At 53.4% G+C, this 22,686-nt stretch overlaps 1 protein-coding gene across 2 annotated transcripts in view; it reads right to left on the minus strand.

Annotated features, from left to right (window-relative positions):
* Positions 1 to 12,144: 12,144 nt before the first annotated feature.
* DDHD1 (DDHD domain containing 1) overlaps positions 12,145 to 22,686 on the minus strand; it is a 92,011-nt gene continuing 81,469 nt past the window's right edge. The window contains exons 9-12 of one of the 2 annotated variants that reach the window (XM_064144289.1): positions 21,225 to 21,374; positions 19,724 to 19,976; positions 17,176 to 17,358; positions 12,145 to 13,211 (exon numbers count right to left, since the gene is read on the minus strand). In XM_064144289.1, the coding sequence (XP_064000359.1) occupies positions 13,030 to 13,211; positions 17,176 to 17,358; positions 19,724 to 19,976; positions 21,225 to 21,374 (768 nt within the window). In that variant the 3' untranslated portion in view covers positions 12,145 to 13,029. The remainder of the gene's footprint in view (positions 13,212 to 17,175; positions 17,359 to 19,723; positions 19,977 to 21,224; positions 21,375 to 22,686) is intronic. The other variant, XM_064144380.1, reaches the window with a different exon arrangement.

The following is a 22,686-nucleotide window of genomic DNA, read 5'->3' on the forward strand; positions in this document are numbered from 1 at the left end:
TACAGAGAGATGTGGAGGTGCTGGAAGGTGTTGAGAGAAGGGCAGCAAGGCTGGGGAGGGGCCTGGAGCACAGCCCTGTGAGGAGAGGCTGAGGGAGCTGGGGGTGTGCAGCCTGCAGCAGAGGAGGCTCAGGGCAGAGCTCATTGCTGTCTGCAGCTCCTTGAAGGGAGGCTGTAGCCAGGTGGGGTTGGGCTCTGCTGCCAGGCAAGCAGCAACAGAAGAAGGGGACACAGCCTCAAGCTGTGGCAGGGCAGGTCTAGGCTGGATGTTAGGAGGAAGTTCACAGGCTCACAGGATGTCAGGGGTTGGAAGGGACCCAAAGAGATCATGGAGTCCAACCCCCCTGCCAGAGCAAGGCCATAATCACTGCAAGAGTGATTGGCATTGGAATGGGCTGCGTGGGGAGGTGGTGGAGTCTCCATCCCTGGAGGTGTTCAAGAGGGGGCTGAATGTGGCACTCAGTGCCAGGGGTGAGTTAATGAGAAGGGTCAGGTGATAGGTTGGACTTGATGATCTCAGAGGTCTTTCCCAACCTGATTAATTCTGCCTCTGATTCTGTCCTTCAAAAGACTTTAATGTTCAGAGCTCTCACCCTGCTTGCTGCCATCCTCCTTGCAGCCACATCTGCTGGAGGGAGCATCAAGCTACAACATGTGTTGCACATGTGCTGGCTGATAGCATCAGGCTGCTCCATAAGCCTGCCAAGCTCTGCCTTGATTGAATCAGTGCTTCTCCTGCTCTTTCTTTCCCCCCTGCCTTCCCCCTCAGCCAGAGCGCAGATGTGGTCTCCCCAGCACCAAGGCTTCTTTCATAGCAGCAGAGCAGGCAGCGTTGGAAGGAACACCTCTACCTTCTTCCCTTTTCTGCAACCACCACGGAGCAGCCTCAGCTCCCTCCCTCCCCCCTGCTGGTTCCTAATGCTTTGGCTTAGGTAGAAATTCAGAGCCCCAAAGCCACTCCGCACTGAGCTGCGTGCGAGGGGCAGCCCCTGGCAGCAGAGGCGCTCAGAAGCACACTGAGAGGCACCACAGAGCACGATGCTGGGGTGGGAAACAGAACCTTCCTACAACCAGTGAATCACAGAGTGGCAGGGGTGGTAAGGGACCTCCACGCATCACCAAGTCCAACCCCTGCCAAAACACATCCACCTAGGGCAGGTCACACAGGAACTCACCCAGACAGGCTGGAAAGTCTCCGGACAAGGAGGCTCCACAGCCTCTCTGAGCAGCTTGTTCCAGTGCTCCAGCACACTCACAGGGAAGAAGTTCTCCTCATGCTGAAGTCAAACTTCCTGTGTTCCAGTTTGCATCCATTGCTCCTTGTCCTATCACAGCACACCACTGAAAACAGACTGGCCCCATCTTCTGGACACCCACCCCTCAGCTCCTAGAATCAACCAGGCTGGGAGAGACCTCCAGGCTCATCCAGACCAGCCTAGCACCCAGCCCTATCCAGTCAACCAGACCATGGCACTAAGTGCCCCAGCCAGGCTTGGCTTCAACACCTCCAGGCACAGAGACTCCACCACCTCCCTCCCCACGCAGCCCATTCCAATGCCAATCACTCTCTCTGCCAACAACTTCCTCCTAACATCCAGCCTGAACCTGCCCTGGCACAGCTTGAGGCTGTGTCCCCTTCTTCTGTTGCTGCTTGCCTGGCAGCAGAGCCCAACCCCAGCTGGCTACAGCCTCCCTGCAGAGAGTTATTCAGTAGATGTTTACATGTGTAAGATCCTTTCTCAACCTTGACTTCTCCAAACTATTCAGCTGCTCTTTCAGTACAAGCCCTCCCAGCCACAGACACCAGAGCCTCAGCCAAGCTGTTTATCCTTCTGGGAACCACAGAGATTGACTGAAGGAGCCTTCACAGTCCAGGAGATGTAAGACAAAGTGCAGTACTGATGAGATGTAGTGGTGGCATTGCTGGAGCCCACTCCTGCAAGACAGCAGCTGGGAGAGAGTCATAAAATGGTTCGGGTTGGAAGGGACCTTCAAGATCATGCAGTCCCAACCCCCCCTGCCATGGGCAGGGACACCTTCCACTAGAACAGGCTGCCCCAGGCCTCATGCCTCATCCAACCTGGCCTTGAACACCCCCAGGAAAGGAGCAGCCACAACCTCCCTGGGCAACCTGTGCCAGTGTCTCACCACCCTCACTGTGAAGGATTTCTCCCTAACATGCAGCCTCAATCTCCCCCCCTCCAGTTTCCATCCATTCCCTCTCATCCTATCACTACAAGCTCTTCTAGAAAGCCCCTCCCCAGCTTTCATGTGGGCCCCCTTCAGCTACTGGAGGACTGCTCTAAGGTTTTCCTGCAGCTTCCTCTTCTCCAGGCTGTTCTCAGCAGCCTCAAGTGTCACAGCCTGTTTGTTTTGGAAGAGGTTAGAACCACAGAATCAGACAGTCATGGAAAGGACCACAGGGATCATCCAGTTCCACCCCCCTGCCATGCCCAGGGACACCTCACACTAGTCCACAGCCTCATCCAGCCTGGCCTTAAACACCTCCAGGGATGAGGCTTCCACCCTGAGCAACCCCTGCCAGGCTCTCACCACCCTCATGCTGAACAACTTCTCCCTAACATCCAGTCTGAATCTCCCCATTTCCAGCTTGGTTCCATTCCCCCCTGTCCTGTCACTGCCTGACAGCCCAAAAAGTCCCTCCCCATCTTCCTTGTAGTCCCCTTCAGATACTGAAAGGCCACACTGAGGTCACCTGGGAGCCTTCTCCTCCCCAGACTGAGAGGTTTGTTCTTGTTTCCATCCTGGAAGCAGCCCTGGCCATGTCGACAGTACAGCAGTTACTTTTACCCTTAAGTGTTGGATACTCACAGGTGGTTCTGAATGCCAAAGCCTCTGGCCAGTCCTGAACTATGAGCCACTCTGGGAAGCTCTCAGAACAGAACAGGAGCATTTGCAGACCGAACAGGCAGTTTGCCCCTCATCAAGTTTCCCAGGAGAAGGCATTAAGTGGCTCAGGCCGTGGTGAGAAGTGCCACTGCCCTGGTGCCCTCTACACAGCTGCAAGAGATGCTGCCTGCACCGCTGCAAACCTCCCTGCCAAGAGGAACTGGCACCAGGTCAGAGATCTGATGCCTCTTTCCCAGCACCCTGCTAGAGCCTGGGAAGATCTGGAAGCTCCTGAACAGCTATCAAGATGCTGAGCAGCTCCAACACTGCCCCAAGGGAGCCAGGGACTAGCTGCAAAGTTCTGCCCCACCGCAGCAAGCAGCACAGACTTGCCCTGGGGCTAAGGCTGCTTTTGTCTGTGGGGGGCAGAGCTCTTTGTGGCTAAACATTGTCCAGTGGCATCCTGGGCTGGCTCAGGAGCAGTGTGGGCAGCAGGACAAGGGAGGTTCTTCTGCCCACCCCTGTGCTCAGCACTGCTCAGGCCACACCTTAAGTGCTGTGTCCAGTTCTGGGCTCCTGAATTGAAGAGAGATGTTGAGGTGCTGGAAGGTGTCCAGAGCAGGGCAGCAAGGCTGGGGAGGGGCCTGGAGCAGAGCCCTGTGAGGAGAGGCTGAGGGAGCTGGGGGTGTGCAGCCTGCAGCAGAGGAGGCTCAGGGCAGAGCTCATTGCTGTCTGCAGCTACCTGGCTGGGGCACTTAGTGCCATGGTCTGGCTGACTGGGCAGGGCTGGGTGCTAGGTGAGATGCTTTGGTGCAATCATAGAATCATTTTGATTGCAAAAGACCTTCAAGATCAGAGTCCAACCATTCTCTAACTCCACCAAGGCTGGTGCTAAACCATGCCCCTCAGCACCACACCTCTGCCTCTTTTAAACATCTCTGGGGATGGGGATTCAGCCACCTCCCTGGGGGCCTGTTCCAGTGTTTGAGAACCTTTGCAGTGAAGGAGTTTCTTTTAATGTCCAACCTAAGACCACTGCCTTCTATTCTGTTGCTTGTTGCTAGGGAGGAGAGGCCAAACCCCCCTGGCTCTAACCTCCTTTCAGGCAGTTGTAGAGAGTGAGGAGGTCTCCCCTCAGCCTCCTGTTCTCCAGGCTAGATCACTCCAGTTCCCGCAGCTGCTCCTCGCATTGCCTGCTCCCCAGATCCTTCACCAGCCTCACTGCCCTTCTCTGGATGTGCTCCAGCACCTCAATGCCTTTCTTCTGGTGTGAAACCCCTGTTTTACACTGGAGGCCAAGGGTCTTTTCTATCAAGGGGCATGGTGAAATGGAAAGACCCATTAAGTGCAGAGTGTGTGAGCAGTCTGAGATGACATCCTGACTCCCAAGGAGATACTGAAAGAGCCATAAAACCAGCAAGAACAACAAAGTGGACCTGGGGTCCTTGGAACTTGCCTGTCTGGACAGGGCTGGAGTCTGTGGAGAAGTCTGCACATGCCCCACGTCCATGAGTCCCCAGGGAGTGGGCAGAGTAGCTGCAGGAAGTGTTGTTGTATTTGGGAAACAAAGAGTGAAGTTAATCTGGGGCAGATGTCTGCAGAACTGTCAGTGGAAGCCCTCCCTCGATGAGGACTTCAAAACCGCAAGAGATTGTTTCTGGGACATCTCCTGTTTGCAAGGGGACTCAGTGACTCTTGAAGGGAAAAGACTGGCCAAGGGTTGCTAGTCAGGGGCAGCTGCCACAGCAGCTGGGCAGACAGGGCATTGTTTGGGGAAAAGGCTGATGCTGGACTCTGCCTTCTAAAAGGAGCAGGGAGCAGGGAGCTCCAGGGTGAAGGGAGGCATGAACAGCCAGGCATCCTCCTGTGCAGGGCTCTGGGGTCACTGGAGAGGAGATCAGGCCAACAGTGCTGTGGCACTGACATGCAGAGATCACAGAATCACACAGAGTCACAGAATCAGGCAGGGTTGGAAGGGACCACAAGGAGCAGCCAGTTCCAACCCCCCTGCCATGCCCAGGGACACCCTACCCTAGAGCAGGCTGCCCACAGCCTCAGCCAGCCTGGCCTCAAACACCTCCAGCCATGGGGCCTCAACCACCTCCCTGGGCAACCCCCTCCAGCCTCTCACCACTCTCCTGCTCAGGAACTTCCTCCTCACCTCCAGCCTCACTCTCCTCACCTCCAGCTTTGCTCCATTTCCCCCACTCCTGCCACTCCCTCACAGCCTCAAAAGTCCCTCCCCAGCTGTTTTGGAGCCCACTTCATTCAGATGCTGGAAGGCCACAAGAAGGTCACCTGGGAGCCTCCTCTGCTTCAGCCTGCACAGCCCCAACTCTTTCAGGCTGTGCTCACAGCAGAGCTGCTGCAGCCTCTCAGCATCCTCCTGGCCCTGCTCTGGACACTCTCCAGCATCTCCACAGCCCTCTTGTCCCAGGGGCTCCAGAACTGGATGCAGGACTCCAGGTGGGGTCTCAGCAGAGCAGAGCAGAGGGGGAGAATCCCCTCCCTGGCCCTGCTGGCCACACTGCTGCTGCTGCAGCCCAGGCTCTGCTTGGCTTTCTGGGCTGCAAGTGCACACTGCTGGCTCCTGCTGAGCTTCTCCTCCTGCAGCACCCTCAAGTCCCTCTGCTCAGGGCTGCTCTCCAGCCACTCCCTGCCCAGCCTGGAGTGGAGCTTGGCATTGCCTCCAACCAGCTGCAGGACCTTGCTCTTGGTGTTGTTGACCCTCCTGAGCTTGGCCTGTGCCCACCTCTGCAGCCTGTGCAGGTGCCTCTGGATGGATCCCTGCCCTCCAGCCTGGCTGCTGCACCACACAGCTTGGTGTGGGCAGCAAACCTGCTGAGGGGGCACTCCACAAACAATGTGACATCTGCAGCAAAGTGTGGGTCAAAAGAACCTCAAGGTCCACCAAGGTCCATCTCCTGCATCAAGGGATACAGGAGAAACCCAGAGAGCAAGGAACCAGTCTTGGGAGAGGCCAGCTCAGAGCCACTGCTCACTAGCACACTCCAGGTCACTGGCAGTGCCAGAAGATGCTGAGTCAGTCCCAGTGCTAAGCTGACTGAAGGAAGACACACACACATTAGAAAACCCCAAACCAACTAAACCAAACTCCTCAAAGGCAACACAAACCAAAGAACCCCAAACAAGTTAAAAAAAGAGAGGCAAGAACATGCAGACCCTTCCTGAAAGGCATCCAGGTGGGCTTTGCTGGTGCAAATCCTCACAGACCACAGTGGCGATTACGTCTCTTGTGTTTCGAGTGGGTTTAGAAGCTTTCACTTTAGGTCTCAAGGATGCACAGGCCTTGACATCATCAAGTGGTTTGGGTTGGAAGGAACCTTTGTAGCTCATTTAGTCCAACCCCTCTGCAGCCAGCAGGTACACCTGCAACTAGAGTAGGTTGCTCAGAGCTCCAGACAACCTGACCCGGAATGGTTCCACGGATGGGCCACCTGCCACCTCTCTGGGCTACCTGGGACAAGGTCTCACCACCCTCAGCATCAACAGCGTTTTCATCTGTCTTGTCTGAATCTCTACTTCTCAGTTCAAAGCCACCACCCCATGTCCTGTCATCACAGGCCCTGCACAGAAGCCTGTCCCCAGCCTTCTTACCAGCCTCCTTCAAGCGCCGAATGGCCACCAGAAGTTTGGAGCCTTCTCTCCTCCAGGCTGAACGACTCCAGCATCTCTCAGCCTGCCATTGTAGAAGGAGCAAACTTCAACTCCAGTGGACAAAAATGAAACCAGAAATGAAACCCAAATGATTCAGAAGAGCTCAGGCACCACATGTAACAGAGAAGCCTCAATAAACACAACACCTGTGGAAGAGAGAGAAAAAAGTTCTGCTCATTAGGAAAGGAGATAATGAACTTGGTCACTCAGACCTTATCCTGGTGAATGCAAACCTGAGCCCAGTGCTCACCACTGCACTGAACTCTGCTTTCTCTGCAGCCTCCCAGTGTGATTTTCCCTCATAAAGGAAGCAGCTTGGGGGTATTTTTGCCCACATCTGTATACAAGGCTTGTGGAGCTTTTTTCCACCACACATCCCCCCCCACCGCAGCCATCCTGAGTGATCCCAGCCCCAGCAGGGAGCTGCACTCTCAGTAGCTGGAAGTCACCACTGTGTGTCCAGCCTCAGCATCTCCATCTGCAAACTGGGGAGGAAATTGGTGTAGCTTCCTTAGCTGATGCTGTTTACACCTGGGTTTGGCCAGGGACATCCAGCAAACACCCTAAAGCCAACAAGAATAGCCAAGATGTCAGGGAATTGTGGAGTGGTAGGGGTAGGAGGGCCCCTCTGGAGAACATCCAGTCCAATATCCCTGCTACAGCAGGCTCACTCATAGCAGCTTGCCCAGGATCACAGTGTCCAGGTAGCTTTGGAATCTCTCCAGAGAATGAGGCTCCACAATCTCTCTGGGCAGCCTGCTCCAGGGCTCCAGCACCCTCACCCCCAAGGAGTCATTCCTCACCTTCACAGAAAACCTGCTGGGTTCCCCCTTGTGCTTCTTGCCCCTTGTCCTGTTGCTAGGACCACTGGAAAGAGTCAGGCTTCATCCTCACTCTTTAGCTATTGATCAGCATGGAAAAGATCTCTTCTCAAGCCTGCTCTTCCCCAGGCTGGGCAGCCCTGCTGTCCTCAAAGCAGAGGGGTTCCAGCCCTCAGCACCATGTTTGTGGCCCTCCTCTGGATCACCTCCAGTCTCTTGATCATCTTTACATACAGAATAATAGAATCAGTCGGGGGTGGAAGGGACCACAAGGAGCAGCCAGTTCCAACCCCCTGCCATGCCCAAGGACACCCTACCCTAGAGCAGGCTGCACACAGCCTCAGCCAGCCTGGCCTCAAACACCTCCAGGGATGAGGCTTCCAACATCTCCCTGGGCAACCCCTTCCAGGCTCTCACAACTCTCATGCTGAACAACTTCTTCCTAACATCCAGTCTGAATCATAGAAGCAAGCAGGCTGGGAGGGAGCTCCAAGCTCATCCAGCCCAACCTAGCACCCAGCCCTGGCCAAGCAACCAGACCATGGCACTAAGTGCCCCAGCCAGGCTTGGCTTCAACATCTCCATGCATGGCCACTCCACCACCTCCATGGGCAGCCCATTCCAATGCCAATCACTCTCTCTGCCAACAACTTCCTCCCAACATCCAGCCTAGACCTGCCCTGCCACAGCCTGAGACTGTGTCCCCTCCTTCTGTTGCTGCTTGCCTGGCAGCAGAGCCCAACCCCACCTGGCTACAGCCTCCCTGCAGGCAGCTGCAGACAGCAATGAACTCTGCCCTGAGCCTCCTCTGCTGCAGGCTGCACACCCCCAGCTCCCTCAGCCTCTCCTCACAGGGCTCTGCTCCAGGCCCCTCCCCAGCCTTGCTGCCCTGCTCTGGACACCTTCCAGCACCTCAACATCTCTCTTCAATTCAGGAGCCCAGAACTGGACACAGCACTTAAGGGGTGGCCTGAGCAGTGCTGAGCACAGGGGTGGGCAGAAGAACCTCCCTTGTCCTGCTGCCCACACTGCTCCTGAGCCAGCCCAGGATGCCATTGGCTCTGCTGCCCACCTGGGCACTGCTGCCTCATATTCAGCTACTATTAACCAGCACCCCCAGCTCCCTCTCTGCCTGGCTGCTCTCAGTCACTCTGGCCTCAGCCTGTAGTGCTGCTTGGTTCCATTTCCCCCAGTCCTATCACTACCTGACAGCCTAAAGAGTCCCTCCCCAGCTTTCTTATAGGCCCCCTTAGGATACTGAAAGGCCACAAGAAGGTCACCTAGGAGCCTTCTCCTCTCCAGACTGAACAGCCCCAACTCCTTCAGTCTGTCCTCATAGGAGATATAAGGAAAGGAAGGGAGATTGTAGTAAGCCCCTGACAGAATAACTAGGAGGAAAGGGACAGAATTCCGAGAGGGCAAAGAAAGGCAAACACCCCCCAGCCATAATTAAAGCTGATTATCTGCCAAAATGGCCTCCTATCAAAAACCCCAACCCTGTGGGCATGGAATCTGGGGGAAGCTCCGAAGGCCGAGCTGCAGCTAACAGCTTGGCACCAACGGCTGATGGCAGCGCGGTGCCGTCCCCTGATCTTGGTTTCTCAAGGGACACCACCAGTCAGCACAGCCTGCAGAGCCCAACAGCACTCCTGCAGAAGAAAACACGTTGGAAGCAGGCAGCCAGGACACTCCAGCTCTATGCTACGCCACAAACCACCCCACCAGAAACTTCTGAGCGTGGGATTTCCACTGCAGCCTGCAGAGAGGTGACCCCACTTGAATCTGTGTTACGCTGCAGAGGGAAACAGGCAACAGCTTCTCCTCACACTGGGCTCACTTCAAGTGGTGTTTCGTCCTTGCAGGAGGACAAAGAGACCTCTTTGGAGGATGAGAAAGGTGCAAGCCTGCCCACAGCATGCTTAGCATCTCTGCATACACTGTGGAAGTCTCCATTTGTTGTTCTGAGGTATGCTTCATCGTTGTGATTGAGCCTGGGGACAGGCAGATACTCTAAGAGGCTACAAATCATAGAATCATAGAATCATAGAATCAACCAGGTTGGAAGAGAGCTCCAAGCTCATCCAGTCCAACCTAGCACCCAGCCCTAGCCAGTCAACCAGACCATGGCACTAAGTGCCTCATGCAGTCTTCTCTTGAAGACCCCCAGGGACGGTGCCTCCACCACCTCCCTGGGCAGCCCATTCCAATGCCAATCACTCTCTCTGTGAAGAACTTCTTCTTCACATCCAGCCTAGACCTCCTCTGGCACAGCTTGAGGCTGTGTCCCCTTGTTCTATTGCTGGTTGCCTGGGAGAAGAGGCCACCCCCCACCTGGCTACAATGCCCCTTCAGGTAGTTGTAGACAGTAATAAGATCACCCCTGAGCCTCCTCTTCTCCAGGCTAAACACCCCCAGCTCCCTCCTCTCCTCATAGAGTTTGTGTTCCAGGCCCCTCACCAGCTTTGTCACCCTTCTCTGGACATGTTCCAGCACCTCAACATCTCTCTTGAATTGAGGGGCCCAGAACTGGACACAGCACTCAAGGTGTGGCCTGAGCAGTGTTGAGTACAGGGGAAGAATAACCTCCCTTGTCCTGCTGGCCACACTGTTCCTGATGCAGGCCAGGATGCCATTGGCTCTCTTGGCCACCTGGGCACACTGCTGGCTCAGAACAGGACCACAGTCATAGAATGGTTTGGGTTGGAAGGGACCTTAAAACCATCCAGTTCCAAGCCTCCCTGCCATGGGCAGTAACATCTGATCAGGCTGCTCAAGGTCTTGTCCAACCTGACCTTGAACACTTCCAGGGAGAGGGCAGCCACAACCTCCCTGGGCAACCTGTTGCCCACTACCCTCCCTATGTGGAATTTCTTCCTGATCTCCAGTCTAATTCTGCTCTTCTCAAGCTTCAATCCATTTCTTCTTATCACTCCAAGCCCTTGTAAAAAGTCCCTCCCCAGCTTTCTTGTAGGCTCCCTTCAGGTGCTGTAAGGCCACTCTAAGCTCTCCCCAGAGCCTTCCCTTTTCCAGGCTGAACAGCCCCAGCACTCATGGCCTGTCCCCACAGGGGCAGTGCTCCACCCCTCTGATCATCTTTGCGGCCTCCTCTGAATCCACTCCAGCAGTTCAGTGTCCTTCTCACCCTGGGGGCACCACAATGGACACACTACTCTATGTGGACAGGACTACCTGTCCATTCACTCAGGAGAAATGCAAAGCCATGGCCAGGCACTGATCCTTCTTAGCCCTTCACAGCAATGTGACTTACTTCTCAGCTCTATCTTCCTCCTGATTCACCAGGGTTTAAGGACACAACAGCAGGATCCCATCCCTTATATGGAGAGGAGTCAGCAAGCACCAGCACGTCCTGCTGAGGGGGGAGCAGCTATTCCATGAAGCTGAACCACGCTCTGGCCACCAGCAGAGTCTGCAGAGCCCACAGGAACGGCAGGAATCAGCCCCATCTGTTTGCAGCACTCGAGCTGGGATGGAGTTTGGATCCAGCAGTGCAAAGAGGGAACACGGCAGTGACACAGTGCAGCTCCAAGCACTGCAAACACAAACTGCACCCCTCAAGAGGGTTGGCATGTCTCACACAAGAGGGGATTCTCCCTTCTTACCTTGCAGCTCTCCTAATTAGGATTTAACAACTTCTCTGGGAAGGCAGCAGTGTGAGCAGAAGCCTGCTCTCTGGAGCAGAGGTGTCAAGTTTCCACCTCTCAGGGGCTGCTTTCCCTTTTTGATGGTTGTGTATCAACCAAGCTGAATACAGCAGGCAGGAGGATTACAATTCACCGAGGCCAAAAGGACTTCTTTGCAGAGGGCCAGCGTGAAGTGTGCCTGAACATCTCTGCAGAGCTACTGTCTCACTGCATCTATAGCATAAACACAGCGTGCTTTAGGTTGGCAGGGACCTTTCAGGGTCACCCAGTCCAACCCCCCTGCAGTCTGCAGGGACATCTGCAACTAGAGCAGGTTTCTCACAGCCCCAGACAACCCGACCTGGAATAGTTCCAGGGATGGAGCATCTACCAGCTCTCTGGACAACCTGGGGCAGGGTCTCACCACCCTCAGCATCAAACATTCATTCCTCCCTTCTCCCTACTCGGAATCCTCCTCTTTTTCCCTAGTGGGAGGTGTCCCTGCCTATGGCTGGGGGTTGGAACTGGATGACCTTTCAGGTCTCTTCCAACCTAAACCATTCTGTGGGGCCTCTACCACCTCCCTGGGCCAGTGATTCACCATACTCACAGTGAAGAACTTCTTCCTTCTATCTAGTCTGCATCTCCGCTCTTTTGGTTTAAAAGCATCAGCCTTGTCCTGTGGCAAGAGGGGACAATAAAGTCTGTCTCTGTATTTGTTATTTACACCTCTAAGTACTCCAAGGCCACCAGAAGGTCTCCTTGTAGTCCTCTCTTCTCCACACTGAACAACCCCAATTCCCTCAGCCTGGCCTCACAGCAGAGGCCTTCCACCCCTCCCATCATTGCTGGGGCCTCCTCTAGCTCCACTCCAACAGGTCCCTGTCCCTCCTGTGCTGAGGACTCCTGAGCTGGCCCCAGCACTGCAGGTGGAGGGTCTCAGTAGAGCGAGGCAAAAGCACAGAATCCCCTCCCTGCTGCCCACACACATTTACAGTGGGCACACAGAGTTAGTGATGCTAAGCACATGGCAGCTGCATCCTCTGCAAACACAGTCCAGAGTGAAGCCGAGAGCTTCTCGTGCCCACCAAACCCCCAGGGACCTAAACCGGCAGGGCAGTGACTTACCTCTGGGAAGAACGTGAGTGCTGCCAGTTGTGTGAAACCACAAAGATTTATTTTTAATGCAAAAATACTCAAAGTGTGCCACAGTGTCCATAGGTTCATCTGCAGAGTAGTACAAAGATATGCATTTCTGAGAAAAAGTCTTGGTGCTGTAGAAAACAAATGTGGGTCTCACATTGGGCCAACGGAAACCAGTACAAAAGGCCATGGTTTGTACACGGGGAGTAGGATGAAACAGTTACTAGAGGTCACCATAAATCAGAATTACAGTAGCCCATGCTTTTTCTTTCTTTTGGTTTGGTTTGGTTTGCCTTCAGCATTCATTTCTAAATGGGTCAGCGTGGAACAGTAACACCCTCCAAAGGCGGCAGTCAGAGGAGGACGTGGAGCGGAATAAAGTCCTGGAGGAATGACACCAGCAAGTTGTTACTGACTGACACAGAAAGCATCAGAACATGGCAGCTTTAGGTTTGCTCTCTGACATATATTTGTGTGAATGGAAATTAAACTGAGATCTGATTTTTTCCCCCTCTCTTTCAAATCAAGTAGTCTTTTCTACTCCAATGAACTAAACAGCCATTATGCTCACGGATGAGTATGTCACCCAAGCACACTGTACAACTGTGCTCACAGGATGCTACACGTTGTATCAGCTGTTATACAGTCAAAAGAAGAATTTGGGGTCATTTCAGGGCTAAGCACTGCAAAAAAAAAGTAAATGTTTAAAACTATATAAAGTGCTTCAGAATGCAAATTCAGTTTTGCTTTTCAGAAATGGGGAGGGGGAATGAAATCAATCCAGACATGCACTTAAACCTGAAACCTCCATGCCACACATTACTGGAGTTCAACAGCAAAACACCTGGGGCCGTGCCAGTGGCTTTAAGTTCTCCCTCCCCAGCCCCAGTCAGAAATTCAAAGAGAGTCTAAGTTGGATTTGTCAGGATCGTCTTGGTCCTGTTTGTACATGAAGGTGAGGAGGAAGAGCGCGATGTCCAGGGACGACCAGTAGGCAGTGTGCGACGTGACGGCAGACCAGTATCTGCTCTCCACCAGCCCCTCCCTGAGCTCAAAATCGATCCTGTGCTCCAGCTCCACTGCAGTGGGAACAAGAAGCAAAAGCATCATCAGAGCTGCACATCGGCACCAGCAGGGCTTTGGCTTCTGACTCTACTTGTTGGACAAGCAACAACGCTGGCAAAGGCTCTAAAGCACAGCTCTTGCGAGGGGCGGCTGAGGGACCTGGCGTTGGCTAGCCTGGAGACAAGGAGGCTGAGGGGAGGCTCCACTGCTCTCAGCAACACCCTGAAAGGAGTTTCCAGGCACCCAGAGACAAAACAAAAGGACTGGATGATCCTGGGGGTCTCTTCCAAGATCTTCAAGATGGTTGATTCTATGATTCTATGACACAGCCTCAAGCTGCACCAGAGCAGGGTCAGGCTGGATGCTAGGAAGAAGTTCTTGACAGCAAGAGAGACTGGCATTGGAATGGGCTGGGCAGGGAGGTGGTGGAGCCACTGTCCCTGGAGGTGTTTAAGAGGAGGCTGCAGGAGGCCCTTAGTGCTGTGGATTAGTTAACTGGAAGGGTTAGGTGATAGGTTGGACTTGATGATCTTACAGGCGTTTTCCAACCTGCTTAATTCTGTGATTCTGAGGTTGGTGCCAGATGGGGGGGGGGTCAATTTCTTCTCCCATGTAACAAGTGATAGAAGCAACGGCCTCAAATTGTACCAGAGAATGTTGACAAACCCTGGAAAAGGCTGCCCAGGGCAGTGGAAGATTCCCCATCCCTGGAAGGATTTAAAAGCCATGTAGATGTGGTGCAGAGGGACATGCTTCAGTGGTGACTTGGCAGTGATCATGTAGATGTGGTGCCAAAGGGCACACTTCAGTGGCAGTGTAGTGGTGACTCCGTGGCAGTGACCACGTAGATGTGGTGCTGAGGGATCTGGTTTAGCAGTGTTGGGTTCATGGCTGGACTTGGTCACAGAAACACAGCATGTCAGGGGCTGGAAGCGACCTCCAAAGCTGATCCAGTCCAGCCCCTGCCAGAGCAGCATCTCCTGTACCAGATCACACAGAAACACACACAGGAGGGTCTGGAATATCTGCAGAGAGGGAGACTCCACAGCCCCCCTGGGCAGCCTGTGCCAGGCTCTGTCACCCTCACAGGGAAAAATTCCTCCTCATGCTTACATGAAACTTCCTCTGCCTCAGCTCCCACCCAGTGCCCCTTGATCTCAAAGGTCTTTTCCAATTCAATTGATCTTATGATTCCAAACCTAAGGCTTGCAGGAAGCTGGCATTTTTTGAGGCATCCTTTTCCCTTTAGGAACTATACAAACACATTTATTCATGCTCCTGATGAGAACTACAGAGGTGCACCCAGCAACTACTGAGGCCCCGTTAGGCAACAGTGACTTCAGTGACTTTCAGAGGTTGCCCAGGGAGGCTGTGGCTGCTCCCTCCCTGGAGGTGTTCAAGGCCAGGCTGGATGAGGCTTTGAGTGACCTGTTCTAGTGGGAGGTGTCCCTGCCTATGGCAGGGGTTGGAACTGGCTGAGCTTTGAGCTCCCTTCCAGCCTGAACCATTCCATGGTTCTGTGATTGTGAGTTGGATGCTCAGCTCTTACTAAGCTAAATGAACTCCTTGCTTCTTCAGTGGCTCTAGGAGGAGACTGCACCCAGTACTAGGAGCCCTTTCTGGAAACCAGCCGTCCCTGCGCAGCGCCAGCCCTCCTCACTGCCGGATGACTGCAGAGCCCTTTCAGCAGCTCTCCTTTCAGCTCAGTGGCTGCCTTCATTAATTCCACATTCGAGGCAATCTGCACCGCGTCTTTAACGGGGCCAATGGTCTAAGCTGCTGCTAAAGGCACTTCAGCGCTTCGGGGAAGAAGAGAGAAGGAGGAAAAAAGAAAACCTTGAGCAGGAGCAGGAGAAGGAGAGGGCCAGATGAAACGCTGCTCGGCTCCAGAGGCCAAGCCCCCACGCTGAGCGAACAGCGCAGCCACCTCTCAAGGGTAGCGCGCAGGAGTCCGCCGGGGGGAGCGCAGGGCGCGGGGGGGAGCGCAGGGCGCGGGGGGGAGCGCAGGGCGCGGGGGGGAGCGCAGGGCGCGGGGGGGAGCGCAGGGCGCGGGGGGGGAGCGCAGGGCGCGGGGGGGAGCGCAGGGCGCGGCGGGGAGCGCAGGGCGCGGGGGAGCAGCCTCCTGCCGCCCTCGCACGGCAGCACCACACGCGCGGCGAGGAGAGGGCCGCAGCCTTCCAGCACCGGCAGCTGACCAGACAGATCGCTGCCACCGAGAGCCATCCGCCCGTGAACCCCAGCCGGCTTGCAGGGAGGACGCCCAAACGACTCCGCCTGAGAGGCCGTTCCGGGAGCTCGGGAGGCAGCCAAGCCCCACCACAAGCCCAGCGGCCGCCCCCTCGGAAGCAACTACTTGGGTTGTGGATTGCATCATTCAGCTCGCAGCCTGCCTGGCCTCTGCTCCACGTTCTCCCTCCATGCAGCAGGGACGTGCTTCCAGGAAAGAGGGACGCAGGAACCACGTAGGCATGCCAAGCCCCAGCCCCCTCCGCCCCTGGAAGGACCTCATGGCAGCTCCACCAGATTTGCTCTCCCGCTGCTCTGTTTTCCTCAAGTTCCAGCCCAAATCTCTGTCCTCAGCTACTGACTCAGACGGGTTGTCTGTTGAAATGGGCAGTGAGGAACTGGCAGCAATGCATCGTGTGGACACTATCACAGGATACCACTCCTTAGATTGCAACAATCACCCCTTGCCTTGCAACAGCGCCAAGGAGAAGCGTGGCAGTGAGCCCCAGTATGAACTCCTGCAAAGGAAGTACCTAAGTACCTCTATTTTTCCACCAAAAGCCAGCTGCAAAACATGCAGATTCTGCTCTGGGAGGTTCAGACGAGGACAAGGGCAGCTTCTGTTCCCAGTCATAGGTGCCTGGAGATCCAGACTGCTTCAGAACACGCGTGGGGAAGTGTAAATAGATCCACCAGTGATGAATAGTGAGAGGAGTTCTCTGCGGGAATCACTTTGCTCCTTCTAGCAGCACAGCTATTGCTGTGCAGAGCCCAGGGACTGCTGGTAACCACAGTTCATACACACACCTGGGCACAGGTATGGACAAAACCATGTAAGATAAGGCAGGCTGGAGAGAAGGAAGAAATTTTCTACACTGAAGGTGGTGAAACACTGCCCAGAGAGGTGGTAGAAGCCCCATCCCTGTAACCACTCCGGGTCAGGTTGTCTGGGGTTGTGAGCAACCTGCTCACAGATGCAGATGTTCCTTCTGACTGCAGAAGGGTTGGACTGGATGACCTTTAAAGGGCCCTTCCAACTCGAATCATAGAATCGTTTTGATTGGAAGAGACCTTTAAGATCACTGATCTTGGAGGTCTCTTCCAGCCTGGTTGATTATATATTCTTTATCATCATGTCCAACTGCTGCATCCTGTCCCCCAGCACCACACCTACATGGCTCTTAAACACCCCCAGGGAAGGGGGACTCCATCACCTCCCTGGGCAGACTGTTCCAGGACTTTATGATCCTTCTGGGGAAGAAATTCTTCTTAATATCCATCTTCAACCTCCCTGGCACAACTTGAGGCTGTTTCCTCTCATTCTGTTTCTTGTTACCTGGGAGAAGAGACTGACCCCCACCCCACTCCAGCCTCCTTTCAGGGAGTTACAGAGCGTGAGGAGGTCTCCCCTCAGCCTCTTTTTCTGCAGGCTAAACAAGCCCAGTTCCCTCAGCAGCTCTTCATAAGACTTGTGCTCTAGACCCTTCACCAGCTTCAGCTGCTCTTCTTTGGACATGCTGCAGCACCTCAACGTCCTTCTCAAGAGCGAAACAAAATCAAAGTGAGAACAAGGGGTCAGGCCTTGGACAGTCTTAAGATATTGAAGAAGGAAGCTCAGGTTCAGCATTTATCACGCTGGAGCAAGTGCACCAACCCAGCCAAATCGTGACCTATTTGCCCACAGCGTTCCCAGCCCCTCAGACACACGATGGAGCCCGCCCAAGCTCTCGCTCCCAGCCACTTTGCACTGACCTGTGGGCTCCAGAAACCCTGAGCTGCTGTGCGGTAAAGGCGGCGAGCCAGCAGTGGTGCCCTTTTTGTCATCTCCCTCAGCTCCCTCTTTGCCTGTCTCCAGTGCCTGTGGGGTGGTTGTGCTGGATCTTCCAAACCTGGAGAAGAGCATCCCGCCAAGGCCCTTCCCAATACTCGCAGCTCCTGCAGTCGGCATGGAAGAAAAATCCCAAACCAAAGACAAACCAGAAGGGCAGCTAAACCAAACGGCAGAGCACAGACTCACAGAGCTTCTCAGATTGGAAAAGACCTTCAAGCTCCTCGAGTCCAGTCATTAGTCTCACACTGACAAGTCCTTGACCAAACCAAACCCCTCAGCACAACATCTCATCACTAGGAATCGCTCTGGTTGGAAAGGACCACCACGACCACCCAGCCCAACCTTCATCCCAGCATTCATCACCAGACCACAGCCTCAAGCACCACATCCACTCTCCTTTTAAACACCTCCAGGGGTGGTGACTCCACCACCTCCCTGGGCAGCCTGTTCCAGTGCCTGACCACCTGCTCAGGAAAGAGCTTCCTCCCAGTGTCCAACCTAAGCCTCCCCTGACGCAACCTGAGGCCATTTCCTCTTGTCCTGTCATTAGTAATTCAGGAGAAGAGCCCAAATCAAAGCCACTCTGGAACCCATGAATTAGAGCTGAGTGACAGATGTGGGGAAACACCACTCGTGCTTTTCCAGGCTGGGAACAGCTTATCTGCCTTCAGTGTCCCCTGTTTATCGTGAGGCTAATCTAGCATAGGAGCAAAAGCTGTAGTCTGGAAATTGCAGTTAGGGGAACAAAAACACACAAGAAGGCTTCTGCAGCAAGGAATGTGGCACTCCTGCAGCCAAGGGGTAATTCCTCTGGTCTAAGACTAAGGTCAAAACACTCTGTAACAGTGTGAGCACCTTCTGCACTTAAGGCTTCCATCCCATTTAAGATACTCCTCTCCTGCTGGCGTCGCCCCATAGACACTGGGAAACGCTCTACTACCCGGCACAGGGACTCTTTTTGGTTGCTCAGGAAGAGGGGTGTAAAAGTTCAGATCCGTGATGGTTTCTCCCGACTTTGCTGCCACCTCATGGACAAGCCTCTAAAGTTGCTATAGTAACACAGCGAAAAGCAGCCCCGCTTCGAAACACGACCTACTGCTGCATGAGGACTCGACTTGTCTGCTGGGGAAGAATCCTGGCGCCGGCTTTCTTCCGAATCCCACACAGAGAGCTACAGAAAAGCCTTGAGCCAACGCCAACTGCAAGTGCTCAGATGTAAGCCCCAGGAAAAGTGCATCTAAACTCACTTAAACCAGGGCTCCTTTGGAAACAGAAAGCCAGGAGGGGCAGACTTGACATGAAACCAGCCTGAATGTCCTATGCTGAAGTCTGAGCTAAATGCAGTAGCTTACCAAAGGGACTCTTCTTCTATTTGCAAACCCCCAAAAAGCAGTCACAAAACAAACTTCCCTTTTTCTCCCCACCCCATAAAGCAGAGTGGAAACATCACCAGGATGTTGCTTCCTCAATGCAGACAACAACCACAGACTCATAGAACAGTTTGAGTAGGAAGGGACCTTCAGAGTCATCTAGTTCCAACCCTCCTTGCCATGGGCAGGGACACCTCTCACTAGACCAGGCTGCTTGAGGCCTCAGCCAGCCTGACCTTGGAGACTCCCAGGGAGGGGCATCCACAACCTGTCCCTGTATCTCACAGCACCTCCCTGTAAAGAATGTCTGTCTAATACCCAGTCTAATTCCATCCTCCTCCAGCTTCAGTCCATTCCCCCTCATCCTACCACTTTCTTGTAGGCCCCTTCAGGTAGTGGCAGCCCACTCTAAGGTCTCCTTGGAGCCTTCTGTTCAGCATGTCCCCACAGGGGATGTGCTCCAGTGCTCTGGTCATCTTCATGGCCTCCTCTGGACACACTCCAGCAGGTCAGTGTCATTCTTGTGCTGGATGCAGTACTCCAGGTGGGGTCTCACCAGAGCAGAGCAGAGGGGGAGAATCACCTCACCTATCCTGCTGGTCACACTTCTTTTGATGCAGCCCAGAACACGCTTGGCCTTCTGGGCTCCAAGCACACATTGCAGCAGAGAGTAAAGCAGCAAGGACACAAACTCCCTGACCTACATCCTCTCCTCACAAGCCCTGACTGCAGCATTCATAAACTGTCTTTTCTTCAAAGGAAATATCAATATACAAGCCATAAAAACCACACAAAGCCCTTTGAGGGCCAGCCAAGAAGGTTTGAGGTGCTTGTGGTTGCCCCTCAACCACCACACCACAAAGCAGTGAAGCTCTACAAGAAAGTCCTACACATTCTGTACAGTAAGGGGCAGTGAGACACTGGCACAGGCTGCCCAAGGAGGTTGTGGGTGCCCCCTCCCTGCAGGTGTTCGAGGCCAGGCTGGACGAGGCCTTGAGCATCCTGGTCTAGTGTGAGGACACAGAGGGGATGGAAGGAGATGACCTTGGAGGCCTAATCACTGCGACTCCCCAAGGCAAAGCAGACAAAGAGTGGTCACCTAATATACTTGCTTTGCCGATGTTGGTGATGGACTCGCCGTAGTGCCGCCGCACCATGACCGGAGAAGTCGTTGGGCTCGGGGCAGCCGAAACGCTGTCGCTTTCTGTCACTGAGGTAGGTTCTTTTGTTGGGTTGAGGAAACTTGGCTTCATGTGCTCGTAAGGTAGAGGGTTTGCAGTGTTGTACCAGTGGATCTGGACCGGAGAAATGTTGCTGTAGTGCTTCAGAATTAAAGGTTCTAACCTATAGGCCTGCAAGAGAAATACAGGAGAGAACATCACGAGCGTCAGGTCAGAAAAACAATGACATTCCTGCCCCATGCAGAGCCTCCTCCAACCTCAGATCCAAAACACCGACTGAGGGGTGCCTAGGTGCTGCACCGAGCCTGGAACGCACAAGTTACCACTAACAGATGCTGGTCATGGTGGAAGGGCAGAGCAAACTTCTAAAGAGCTAAGCTGCTTCTGCACAGTGCAACAGAGAGGCAGGAGCTGGCTCTGTGAACATGTTGTCTGATGATTCTTCACTGACCCCATGCCATGCTGTGCTTACTCCAACCATTTTCTATCGATTCTTCAGTTTTCTTTCCATGTAGAAAAGCATTCTGCACTTCCTTCTCTTCATGCTACCAAAGAAAAGTTACTACTTCTACTAAAGTTAAAGTTACTACTTCTACTAAAGTGAAGTCTGTATTTGCAGAGTGGGATCACAGGCTGCAGCCTGTCCGATTATCCTGAACGGCCCAGAGGAGCTCAGGTTTGGAGTAGCTGGAGCCGAACAGGATCTTGAGATGAGCAGCTCAAGCACGTTTGAATTTGAAGATGCTCAGGCAGAGTTTAAACACAAGATTATCCCCAGATTACTATTCTCTGATAAGCATGAAGTCCCAAATCAAGCCTGCATCAAAGCAGCTGCCAAGGTGATGCAGATCAAAAGGCTCTCTGATAACAGCAAACGCTGGCTATCTATGGAAGAGTGTAAAGACAGGGTGAAGGTCCAATCCTGCCCTTCCAAATGTGGTCCCATCCCCTACCAACCTGTTGCTCTGGACCCTTTGGGGGAAAAAAAAAGCCACAACAAAATCAGTGTTGCTCTTTTTTCCCTACAGTATCTTGTAAACTGCTTGTGAAACCTTTTAACAGCAGTAGTATCTTTGAGCAGCTGATCTTTAATGGCAGTCACTAAGTTAAATACAAGCTGGAACTTGACCCAGAAGGACTATTTCTTATGTCTTTAGAAACCCAAAAAGACACAGCAATCTGTAATCTTATGCTCATTACTATGCAAAGAGAAGCAAAGAATCTGGTATTTAAGGCAACCCTCGGCAGGAGCTGCCACTCTGCAATTACTGCCCCCAAGACACTGCACGATAACCACTGACAAGCAGTCCTGTGCTGGAACTTGTGTTGATTCACGCCTTTGGAGAGCACACAATAGCACACATCTGATGCTTGCAAGCAGCCAAGGCAAAGAGCTTGCAGCTGCAATTCAAAACTCACCACTGGATCTGTTGGATGAAAAATATTTAGCAAGCGGTTACAAATTGTCCTGGGCAGAATATGGTCCTGGCTGCCGCTGCTTCCCGGGCGGATGCCGCGCAGTGCCAGGAACACTGCTAGTGGAGATCCCATGCAGAAGAAATTCTCCACCTGAAGAGAGATTTGGTCCACGTTAACAAGGATGGAAATAATGCTTTGAACAGGGCTGGTCTTGAGTTCTCTCTTTCAGCTGCTTTCTCAGTTTCCACCGAGGGACCGGCACGGTGTTGGTAAGTCAGAGCAGGGAAGAGCACTATAACACAGACAGAACATCAGGGTCACGTTTCCCCTTTTCCCTTGCTGTGAGAAGGGATGCATATTGTGGTGCTACAGAGGTGGAACACTGGAAAGCAAGTCAGATGTTGGAAGTGAAAGAGCTCAGCCAACACTGGAAAGGCTGGAGCAAGAAGAATTTGGAAGACACCGAGGATATGTGATGAGTTTTACAAGATTGAAGACTGACTTCTCATGAAGCATCCCAAAGCTTGCCACATCTCCTTCATCCTACCCTAACCAAGTATTCCACAGCTTGTTCTGCTGCACACAGCCACTGAGGGTGCAGAACTGCAAGCCACACTGAGCATTAAAAGTGACCTAGAGATGGAGAATACTTGTAGCAGTCACATGCTATGTGTGTTAGATACAACCTCATAAAGCACCCATTGCTATGTCAACAGAACGGTGCTTGTCAAAGTGCCACATCAGGAACCACTGCCAAGGAGTAGGCACAGCACACAGAGACTCTGTGTGCTACTCCCAGGTCATCTAAGCTACCACAGCTTTGCTCTAAAAGGACTGCCTCTAGCTCTGAGACACAACTGGGTAAACCTGACCTGCAACTTCCAACCCACCCAACAGAGGTCACTGAATGCAGACTCACAGGTTAGAAAAGATCTTCGAGTTCAACTATTCTCTAACTCTACCCAGTCTGCTGCTAAACCATGTCCCTCAGCACTCCATCCCTGCACCTCTGAAACACCAGGGATGGGGATTTAACCACCTTCCTGGGGAGCCTGTTCCAGTGTTTGAGAAACCTAACACTGGAAGGTGATAACCCTAACCTGGGCTGGAACTCAACAGTGACCTAGAGGTGAATGGCTTCATGGCTTCATAACCTAGAGGTGAGTGGCTTCATGGTTTCATGGCTTCATAAGCTGGAGGTGAGTGGCTTACTTAACCCTCTGCCACCATTTCCCAGAAACACCAGATGTTCTAACACAGAATCACAGAATTGAAGGGACCTTTAAAGGTCATCCAGTCCAACCTGCCTGCAGTCAGCAGGGACATCTGCAACAAGATCAGGTTGCTGAGAGCCCCAGACAGCCTGGCATGGAATCATTCCACCTGTCTGTGCAACCTGGGCCAGCATTTCACACTTTCACAAGTCAAAATCAGTTTTTAACCTTTAGAGTATTTTCTTCTA

This window comes from Pogoniulus pusillus, chromosome 1 (genome assembly GCF_015220805.1).
Source record: "Pogoniulus pusillus isolate bPogPus1 chromosome 1, bPogPus1.pri, whole genome shotgun sequence".
NCBI classification, from domain to species: Eukaryota; Metazoa; Chordata; class Aves; order Piciformes; family Lybiidae; genus Pogoniulus; species Pogoniulus pusillus.